The sequence below is a fragment of the Aplysia californica genome, unplaced genomic scaffold, assembly GCF_000002075.1.
Source record: "Aplysia californica isolate F4 #8 unplaced genomic scaffold, AplCal3.0 scaffold00122, whole genome shotgun sequence".
Classification (NCBI taxonomy): Eukaryota; Metazoa; Mollusca; class Gastropoda; order Aplysiida; family Aplysiidae; genus Aplysia; species Aplysia californica.
In genome coordinates, this window is record NW_004797392.1 from 383117 (window position 1) to 394724 (window position 11608).

Below are 11608 nucleotides of genomic sequence, written 5' to 3' on the forward strand. Positions count from 1 at the left end.
TAAAACCAAGGAAAGGAATTCTGAATGTTTAAATATGTAAAAACTGAATACATTTTTTAAAAAGTGATTTAAATCACTGATTAAAAAAAAATAATCAAGTTGATTAAAATAAAAAAAATCAACTGATTTAAATCAACCCAGCTCTGATTTCGATTAAGGTAGAAAAAAAGTAAATTGAATACAGTATTATTTTACGGTGAAAGGGGGGGGGGGGAAGCAGACTTTTAAGCATGATTATATTAGTCTACTAAACTTTATATCTGTTTTATGAAACCAAGGAAAGGAATTCTGAATGTTGAAATATGTAAAAACTGAATAAAATAAAATTTTTAAAAAAGTGATTTGAATCACTGATTTTTATTTAAAAAATCAAGTTGATTTGAATTTTTAAAAATAACTGATTTAAATCGACCTGATTTAAATCAACCCAACCCTGAGATCTACATCAAAACGCCTGGACGCCTGGACCCAAGATGTAAGTGTACATGTACAGTGTCAGTGTTTTCAGTTTGTATTGTTATATCATAAGCTTACTGTCATGAAATTATTATATAGATCGTAAACTTAGACCTACAGGCTGGATCTAAAATTTATTTACAGTAGGATAATATTGGTCTTTTAAAATAAAAATAAAAATATATATAATACCACAATTTTAAAAAACTTTTTTCCCCAATAGATCTAGATCTAGATTCTAGTATTAGATCTAGATATATAAATGATATAAGATAGGAGCAAAACTAAGGTTGTTATTCTTGATATCAATTTCCATTTTTCAGTGGAGAAAACATACAAAAACCAAATTTATCCCAATAGACCATGCTGACAGGGAACTTACTAAATTATCAGAAATCCTTTTTGTACAATAAAAATAATTTTACGGATGTGCCTGCCAGAAGCGATGGCACTCGACTACAGAATTTCTTCTACGCCTGTCAAACTAACGCCACTATAGAAAACATCTTTGGCGTGTCCGAACACAAAGCGCGTCTCCCATCATGCCTCACATCTTCTACAATAGAGAGCTGACGAAGTCGATATTTTCCGTATCGAATGATATCTGAGAAAGAATCGATACTAGGTATTGAAAGAACCCCCACAAAGAACGACAAAATGAGAGGAAATAAAAACCGTGTAGCCTACCTCTTCAAAATGTTCCCATGGCTAGCCTAAAGGGCTTTTTAAAAAAAATAGTAACTGTACCTGATTTTACGTAACTGGTTCGGAGAAAAGCATACATCTAGGCCTAATATCTCTGTCTGCGCAAACCTCCACTTCAAGAGTTCATCTGAAAAAGTTCATTTTTTTATTCATAAGGATAGGAACTCAATTTGCAAAATAAATCTGTAATCAGTTTTTATTAAATAAAAGCTGTTTCTTTTATAAATGTGTTATCAAAATTGTTATTACAATTTCTAAAGTCAAAATTTCAAAAACGATTTTTAAAATATTTTTCTGAAGAAAAGCGCATCAAAATATAATGCGATTTAAAATTGATCATTATACAAGCAGATTTCATGATTTCACAGAATATGCCCAGGAACAGTATATTTGTAGCATTATAATATGAAAAGGCAACGTGGATTTAATTGAATGACCGACATTGTAGGGTATTTGTACTGCCAAAATATAGTAATATTAACTCAGTATTTCATATGACCTCATGGAACGACTGAACATGAACTATGAAATTGGGACCAGTTACAATTTAAAATGTAAGGAGAACACATAGCACCAAACACAATATAGTTGCCAGAGAGCAGATACAGGCTCATTATTATCATGTTACCTAATTTGGCCCACATTTCTCTACCTTTTCCTCGAGCTATGTTAGCACATAAAAAATTAAGTTTTAGAATAATCGTCTCTTGCACGAAGTATCGAGTATCGATCAAGTAGTTCTCATCATTGAGTATCGATAACACAAAACGTTTTTGTCGACAAGTACTGGATTGGTATCGAGTTGTACCCAACTTCTACTCTTCAAAGTGTGTGTTGACAAGCATCATGGCGTCTAATTTCAAAATCGGAGATCTTGTATGGTATGAACATGTATTTATGATTTAGTATGATGGTTTATCGACTCTTGTATTTCCAGTTTCTTAGAATTAACTCTTGCCTTTTAATTTTTATTGCAGGGCAAAGATGAAAGGCTTCCAAGCATGGCCCGGAAAGGTAAGTGAAGGAGCCGGCATCCAGCATTGTTGATGTTGACAGTTGATTTATTTTGATTTTGTGGCTGTGCATCACTACTTGTTGTGGTTGGTTGCTTCAGTTTATAGTTCTCATGTTAATATCTTTGTTGTTAAAGATGTTCCACACCCTATTTTGTGTACCACTGGAACGTATGTAGATCTAGAGCCATAAGTCCTACAGGATCTCTAGATTAGATCTACCTTCTCTAATAAGTGTTGAAATTGAAGAGTTCCACTCTGAAAGTTGGCCCTACTGCAAGGCCTAGGAGCACACGCCTCATTCAATGTTCAACTCTTATATTATGTCTTACTACTCAGACTCCTACCTGCACTTGAAGTCTAAACCAAGCAATTTACCCCTCATATTTCGTTACATTGCGTCCTTTTTTGTACGAGTTCAATGGCAGTTGCATTGACGATTAGATTCTAGATCTAGAATCTAGATCTAGATTCTAGTAGGATGAGGCTTTGGCTTCTAACTTAGCTTAGAAGTTAGGTTAAAGACATACATGATGTCTTGTAGTTTTATGATTATTATTATAGGCTAGGCCTATATGCTGAAGATTAGAATTACTGATGGCAGATGGTTGAGAGTAACAACAAAAAAAGGAAGAGAGATCAGGACAACATGTTTGATAGGAGTAGGAGGAAGACGACCTTCTATTCAAGTCTGTTCTCACCTGGGCCTGGGGTGAGAATGGCGCAGTTGTAGGCCTCTCACGGGGTTGTGAGGGCGAACCTTTCGGCTATTTTCACCCGGTGTGTGTTCATTGCTTAGTGCATTGGCTCAGGCAGATCACTCCGGTTGAGGGGGCGAGCCTTTTGGCTATTCTCACCCGGTGTGTGTTCACCGTATTCAGTGTAAACAACAGTGCTCTTGTGTTAAAAGCGTTCAATTTTGTCTACAGGCAGTGAGTGAGAGGGATAGAGAGAGGTGAGAAAGAGATAGGGAGAGAGAGAAGTAGTGAGAGCTTCCGAGTAACACAAAATGGCAACCGGTGTAGTTCGGCTGATTCGAAAAGTGAAATAGCCGTAGCATCTTTTTAGACGACCAAATTAGTTTACTTTTGTGCTATAATATGTTTTTGTTCTTAGTTTTTGTCAATTTGATCATGCACACCAATAGACAGTGTATTCAGAAAGTAGTAGGAAAAACAAGTCTTGTTTCCCACCGGGTGAGAATAGCTGACGCTGTCAAGTCTCACCCGGTATGAGAGGTTGATCATATTTTTATTCTGACCCGGGGTGAGAATAGCCACTTCCTAGGAGGAAAGAGGGAGTAAACCACACCAGAGCACCCGTCAAGTAATCGCATTGCCTTTGACTACATTCATGGCGCAGTGAACGTAATTTGCTGGCTACGTTCATGGCACCCTGAATCATCCACCATTGGCACAGAGGCACTACTAAAACGCTATGGTCTCAACAAATTGAATGAGGAAACAGCACAGGAATACTCGCGTGAAAAATAATGCAGCGGTGGTTTAAATGCAAAGGAGTTTACGGAGGGTGAATGCAGGCACATCAAAACAGCCGCGGTTGACATTGCCTCGCTTGCTCAGTGTGCGAACACGACTTCGATCCTCTTCCCGTGTGAGGACACGCCAAAGCTCGACGATTTGAAAATAAAAGCCGTTCGAAGAAACAAGGGAGAATGGAAGAAGAGGGATGGGAGAGGGGTAAAAAAAAAGAACCAAAAGGGATATGGGTAGGGGTTGAAGTGAGCAAGATCATTCTTAAATTGCAAACTACATTCAGGGCTCTGTGAATGTAGTCGCTGTGTAATTATAATATAAATTACCTGTTTAACACTTTTCACCCGCACAGTGTGCAGAGCGCGCAGCCCTAATCCCCACGGACCAGGGTACAGGTGCTGTAGATGCTATCACACCGTTGCCGATAGGCGTCCCATGGGGAAAAGGGACGGCTTCTTACCATCACAGATGGGCGTCCCGTGGGGGCATAGTGTTAACCACCGCATTCCTGTGTTTTTTCCGGTTGGATAGCTAAATAAATTCCATCTTGTCGACCTTTTACTACTTTAAAATTTTACCTAAATTGAGGTAGAGGTCTATAGTATTTATTTAATAATTTGAAAATTTCAATCAGTTCGAAATAGGTATTATTTTAACCTGGCTTTGTATTAAACATAAAACTTTTGTTTTTGTTGTAAAATCTCAATCACATTAATTATACAGTATTAGTGTTTAATACTCACACTTGCTGTAAAGTAAAATAGTGAGGATAGCATTCAGAATTATTTTTTTTAATCAGATAAATTGGCAAATCAAGTATAGACTCACTGAGACAGTCTGTAAGTTGTCTTTTTACAACAAACTCAAAGCAAAGATGAGAGTGACATCTCATTGGTAGACCATAGTCCATAGTTTTACGTCTTTCCTTTCCACTTGTTTTCTCTATCTTGCTTTTCCCTGAGTTAAATATCGATGTGTTTCTTTCTTTAACTGTCTACAACATATGAAACTAAATTCTTCTACCTTGCTTAGACTCCTATATAAAAAAAAGTGTTTTCTACCTTTCCTACAGATTGTGGAGCCTAAAGAGAACATCAAGAAGCCTGCCAACAAAAAGAATGTACAGTTTGTTTACTTTTATGGATCTGAAAACTAGTAAGTAGTCATTTTTACTTGTCATCATAAGATTATCGTTTTTGTGGGTTAGTGCGTCTTTTGGATGACACTATTTGGTTTGCGAAATACAGATTAAGTGGATACCAGATCTTCAAAGAATTTCAATTTTTATCCGAATTGCTTTAAAACAAGATTAAAGGAAAGAGGGGTAAATTCTAAGATTTGTGGTTTTTAATGTTTAAAGATCCATTGATAAATTTTATATGAAATAATTGATTATATTTGGGTGTTTTGTTGCAAAATTTTTTAGGAGACTGCTTGAAAATATCGCCAAAAAGAGTTCAACGTTTCTTCTTGTATTTTGAGGGAAAACCGTTCATGAATCAGTAATGTGAGGCATTGCAAAACTTCTTACATTTTCAACATCTTAGTTTAAAAACTACTGTTGTTAAATTTTGAACTCTGGCCAGAAATGTAGCTTCGATCTGAAAAGAATCAGCGCTGTTCAGCTGTTCTCCGATCACCCCTTCTACGTAACAAAGGATAGGGAAAACCCGCAATGGACCCATTGGTGACCTGTTTGGTTTTAGGCCGCAAGGCAGGCTTGTTCAGTTTGTGAACCAGTTTCCGGCCCTATCTATTATCACTGGATGGGTGATATTAAGTTGGTACATAAAATGTTACGTATGCAAAGAGATCTGAAATTTTATAGCAATAAAGAAGACATGTGGGGTGCCTGTCTGGTCAGCATCCATGCAGCATCTCCTCTTAGCTTTTGAAAAAGGGAAGAATATTTGACAAACATTGCAACTTCTATGGTTCTAGAAATCTGTCAACACTGGACACTCCCATCTTATAGTAAGTTTGGCCTTTCTTTCGGTTGGTTGTCAAGTTTCATTCTTTTTCGTCTACCCATTTTCCCATGATAATACTCTTAAAAGAGAGTGGCCTCTGATCCCATACAACCCCAAAATTGCCACTCGTGCGAAGTGGGCATTGCTACGTTGAAGCAGGTGCTTTGGCTTTTATATTTCTTGCAGTATTTGCTCTTGTGTTTTCAACATTTTCCAAAGCAAGTCTACAAGAGAAGGTACTAGTTTTATATATATGTGTGTAAAACATGCATCACACTACAGGCAGACTTTTTCTTTCTCTGCCTTACCTGCCCTCATAGTTCCATCAAGTGACACAGAAAATGGAAGTTGCAGACTATAGACCTGCCAGTGTTCCTAATTTTATTGGGAAATTTCTTAATTCAGGCTGCCTTTCCAGAGGTCCCAGTAACCATGATGTCATTTTCCTGATTGATTTATGCCGTAGAGTAAAAATGATTTTTTCCTTGAATTTGTGAATGAATGAAAACTGGAAAAGTGTGTGCTTACTGGATGCAGCGCTACCTTCTCTGACAATAGCAGCATTTATTTTTTGTGTATAGTCTAGCCTCTTCAAATGTTTTGCTGGATTTTGTACTGGCAGTAGGTAGTTGAGAGTTTAATTGTGGAATGATGATCTTAGCATACATTTTTCCTATTTCAGAAATTGAGGGGCTCATTTAATTTTGTTTGATGGGAAACGAAACATATATTTGCGTTTTTTGGTAGCATTACCACACACCCCGGCCAGAAGTCCAAAAACATGGTGGACTTTCCAGTATAGGGTAATCCTGGGAAATGTTTATTTATTTCACTGTTGTTTTTTTGCATCTGGCCTATATACTATGTATATTTCATCAATGCATGCTTGAGAAATGAGAGCATTCGTTGAAGAAAATATTTTTTATTCCTGATATCTTCTGTGAGAGGTGAGTTTATATTGAAAGAAAGAGGGTTGGTCGGTCGGTAGCAAGTCTGAAACCTGCCAATCCAGTTTACAATTTTTTACCCCCCACGCCCTATTTGGGTCATGCAGTTTTGAATTGGCGGTTTTAGAAAGTTAAGTTATTTCGCAGTTTACATTGAATATCTTCTTGGTAAAGGTTATTGTATTTGGTCAGGACTCACATGTACTTTATGATTAAGATGCCTGTAGTTATAACATTTAATTTTGTCTTTTGCTTTGTTATGAGCAATAAAAATATAAATTGTTTGTTTTGTGAATGATTGCCTCTGGGCCTTCTTATTTTTCTTTATTTGTTTTATGCTTGTATATTAACGAACAGTTAGCCAGTTTTGTTAATAATGAAATTATGCTATCATCTTCGCAGTGCTTGGATCCAGGAGGAAAACATCTATCTGTACCCTGAGTACAAAAGCAAGTATGAAGGCAGCTCTCGCATACCCAGGGGCTTTAAGGAAGCACTTGAAGCCATTGAAAATGAGCACCAAGCAATGCTGGTGAGTATTGTATAACACAGACTTGCCATTCGTTTCGATTTAATCAGAATCCAAATTTTTTGCCTCAAATCTCAAGCATTCTGAATCGTTTCAATCTTGATTGCTTGTGTCCTGATTTTTTGTGAGAACTTTCTGTACGTAGGAAATCGTAGCATTATTTTCAGAAATATCTATGCTGAATTTTGTAGTTGACTCACCCCATGTAGTGTTGGGTCTTTGCTCGCACGTGTTATTTTAACTATAATTATAATCGAAGTAGTATCGGTTTTTTGGCATTCTAACTTGAGATATTCTCAAGATCTACTTTTGCTTTTGTTACCTCTCAGAATTCTCCGATGATGGCCTGATTATAACTGTTACAGTTGCGACATACAGATAATCAATATTATTTGTAGTTCTGCTGTTACTTTCAAAACTTGCTTCGTCCGTCCCTCCGAGATCCTGATTTTTTAGATTTCATAGAGTGGCAGGTCTTGATAGCATGTTGCTGCTGCAACAGTATGACATGCAAAGTGAAACAGGGACATCTATTTTTGCCTACATAAAATGGGTTTTGACAATAATAACAATGACAGTCATTATTCATCTCTCAGGAAGAACTTTTTCTAGTTCACTGTGCAAAAAAAATTCATCATCTTCAACATCAGAATAAGCTAACAATAAAATTAAATACTGAAAAAGCAGGTGTTTTGTTGAGGAATTTGATTAACAATCTTGATTTGGAGGGTGGCAATGATTCGTAGTCCAAAATTGTTGGTTGGACAACTTGCTGTCACTCGAAAAGTGCCTTCTTCAAGCATGGAATGGTCACAAAGAAGGGAAGTATTATGTCTGACCAATGCTATAAACATGGATTTTGAGAACTGGAAGGAGATAAATTGTATTAACCCTGTCTGTACGCCATGGGGTCATTTTGTACCCCCGGGATTGTATTCTTCACATTTTAGAATATTTCTAGTACGAAGATCTTTGAAATTTTCAGTATTTCTCAAAAAATCATTTTGCCAGACTGCTATACAAAGTGTACGGATGGGATTATAATGAGTAAATTTCCTCTTTGGAAAATGGTGGCGCAGAGTTCCCCACTTCTTATGGATACGATAGTAAAACACGACGTACGGACAGTGTTAAAGTAAGGGAGATGAAAACGACCAGCTGTGTGTCATTCTGGTTGATTGGAGGAGTTAGTAAAAAATTGCAAATGTGAACATATGAGCACAGGTGCAGAAGTTAGTTACAAAATGTATTCATGTATATGTGGATTTTATGTGTTCACACTATTTTTATTGTTTTTGTCTTTTCTCTCAGCATTTGATTTTAGTTTTAAAAATATTTTTTTAGTGTCTATTGAGGGTCCTGCAAGTGCTACCCAAATTTGAGGTATAGATTTACTGTGTGTGTTTACTATTTCGGCCTTGTCAGGCTTCTGGCAAGTTGGAAGATTTACCTTCTATCGATGAAGAGGTGGCACTGATGCAGAAGTCTGCGGGTGTCGAAGGAGATGCGTCAGCATCCACTCCTGCTCCAAGAAAGGTGAGTTTTTTAGCTCGTATTTCCACTTCATAATTTATGACGAAAGGATTTGGCTACTATGGGGAAAAGTTTACTCTTGCCTGTAAGTGGAATGCATTTATACAGTATAGGATTTTGCTTTTCAATATCTGTCTCTATTATTTCGATGGTCTGTATGAGTCACTCAGGAATTGTGTAATGAAATCCAATGTTGAATGTTTATTTCAGTGCTTTGTCTTTGAACATCGGTCCTGTTACGTCTATTCTTGGACTTGTTGCGTCTAGATGCCATTTGTAGAGATCAGTAATCGGTTCTGTGTCTTTGCTTTTGCATCACGTCTTTTGTCAAGACATGCCTAGGCTTCAAAACTCTGCAGTTAATTCCTCTCCTTTTTCAGTGTGCCTTGACTTTGCCTTTTCCAGGCTTAAAATTGTTCCACGGCTGTTCAGTTCTACTATCCTTGCGGAGCTCTTAGTTTAACCCATCCGCTGACCTCCCGGGGTCATAAATCCCACCTGACCTCCAGGCCACGAATCCCTTTCTGGGCGATAGTGCTGTTAGCCGATTTGGGGTAGAAGTCTGTGATTTTTTTTGGATTTAGGCCCCTGTGAATGTCCTCTCTTGTCTTATCTATCATTACGAAGTATCAAATAAAAGTCCAGACTCTCCCCAATAACCCGCTTCCTTTAGTTTGGTTCTAGTTCAAATCGTGTGTACACACTGCCTCTGTACTTAACCCTGCCTTGTGGTGCACATATTTCTCAGATTGCTACAAAGATAAGAATTTTTTTCCATTCGTGAAACGCAGATTGTGTCAAAGGATGTGTTGTAACATAACTGGTCAAATTGCAAAACAATGATAATGGCGCTGGAAAATGTCACCGTGGCATTTTCAAGATATGATGTTGGAGGAATTATGAAGTTCTATGTAATGCTAGGAAATTCGGGTAATTCTGCTGTTGAAACACAGGTTTCATGTTAGTAAAGCATTGGGCATGCAGACCCTTTCAGTTCATACCGTTAGAAAACGTTGTAGAGAGGTTCAAAGTGGAAGGTCAAAGTGACTATGGGAGAGATAACAGTGCTTCCTGTGAAAAAAAAATGTTGCGAAAATGAGGTCTGCTGTTTTAAGAAGATAAAAATGGTGAGTTGTGAAGGAATGGGAATGATATTGTGGGCTTGTCAAAAGCTAACTGTTCAAAGGCAAAGAGTATATAAACAAAAACATGGTATTCACGGAAGACCAGAAAGAAGCTCGAATTAACTTTGTTATATAATAGTATTGAAACCATTCCTGTCTACTAGTCTCTTGACGGCCAAATTTATCTGAACAGAATTGCCACTTTTGATGAAATGTGGATTTTTTCATGGAACCCAGAGTTGAAAAAACAGCAGACAGGCTGAACAATGGACAGATCCTAACCAACCACAACAGAAAAAACATATTGAAAACAATGAGGAATCAAAGTAGAGCACGTGTCCTTTGACAGTACAAGCATAATTTTGTTCTGGGAAGTTTACTTCGTTGATGGTCAATAGCACAAACCAGTCACAAAAGACAAACTAAGGGTACCCATTTGCAAAAGAGACTGGGTATTCTGGAATGTAGTGTCATCTACCACCACGATAATGCGCTTGTCCACAAATCCAGAGTGGTCTCTGAACTTCTCGAGGGCTATGTGTGGGATTTTCTGGAGCATGTTGTAAAGTACCCTAGTACCCTATTTGTGTGACATGTGCCTTTTCCTGTTTTTGTTTTTTTTGGATTCCCTGTTTTAGACAAAAATAGTTATGCCATAATCACAGAAAAAGAAAGGTTTTTTGTTTTTTTTGCTCTACTTAGTTGCCGTATCAGTTACATTTTTGAATACACCATATATATATATATGCCTCCCAGGAAGTTAAGATTGTTTCAGAATGGTAGCAGGTCCGCTGAGTAATAGGTTATAAGGCCCAGAGCTAGCTGTTGCTCGGAATTTGTACATTCAAATGCTATTTATTTTGAATGTTGTACCAATCATGGTCTTTTGAATTGATGAAGCTATTACTACTGTCTTTGGGTTTTGCAAACTTGTCAATGATGGACCGACTCTTTGTCAAAGTGATAAAATAAGCTTCACTGAAAGAAAAAAAAGAAATATTTTTCAGTTGTATCAGTCCAATGTAGACAAAAGTGTGAAGTTTAGTTACGATGGAAAAAGTAAAGCAATGTTAAGATGGAAATGTGTTTGTTTTTTTAAATTTGAGTATTTTTCATATTTGACTGATAAACTTAAAATTTGTTATGCAGTAGATTGATATTGGAGCTTTATTTGATTTCTGTCCATTTTGGTTTGTGGTAATTATGAATATTCCTCTACCTTGAATGCTTTTTGTATTCCAAAACCAATTGTGGCCCCGACTTTTCATGTTGAAAACAATTTTAGCATTTTAAGTTTTTTTGAAAATGTACATTTGCAACATGCAATATTTTTTAAAAATTGTGTTATTTCCTCTACATGCACAGATTAAAAAACAGAAAGACTCTAAAGATGGAAAAGAGTCTCAAACCAGAAAGGTGGGTACATTTTGTGTCATGTGTACAGGCTTTTATGGTATTGAGTTAGTTGTGTATTGTGTGTCTAGAAAAGTTTTTATTGACAGTGAGTCACAAGCACACGCTTGGGCATACTCACCTTCACATGCACGCATACACACTCACACACATAATATTAAATTCACATATACACGTAGTGTGTGAGAGAGTGAGAAAGAAAAAGATGGACAAACATACAAATGGAGAGAGAGAGGAGGAGGGGGCGGGATGGGAGGGGAGAATGAATGAAAAAGAGAGAGAGAGGGGGGATTGAGGATTGGGGTGGAAAGGATGTACGTGTGTTTGTATTTAACTTTTGTTGTGCATGTTGGATGTGTTGTGAAATGACGGGTACCTCATAAATTAACTTTATAGGTGTTTGGCAGCTCTGTCGTTGTTTT

The 11608-nt window shown here is 37.1% G+C and overlaps 1 protein-coding gene across 1 annotated transcript in view; it reads left to right on the forward strand.

The window, feature by feature from the left end:
* The first annotated feature begins 1949 nt into the window (after nt 1-1949).
* LOC101845681 (putative oxidoreductase GLYR1) overlaps nt 1950-11608 on the forward strand; it is a 52468-nt gene continuing 42809 nt past the window's right edge. Inside the window, exons 1-6 of the mRNA XM_005096155.3 lie at nt 1950-2042; nt 2139-2175; nt 4743-4825; nt 6990-7119; nt 8542-8652; nt 11139-11189. Coding sequence (XP_005096212.1) covers nt 2008-2042; nt 2139-2175; nt 4743-4825; nt 6990-7119; nt 8542-8652; nt 11139-11189 — 447 coding nt within the window. The 5' untranslated portion in view covers nt 1950-2007. The remainder of the gene's footprint in view (nt 2043-2138; nt 2176-4742; nt 4826-6989; nt 7120-8541; nt 8653-11138; nt 11190-11608) is intronic.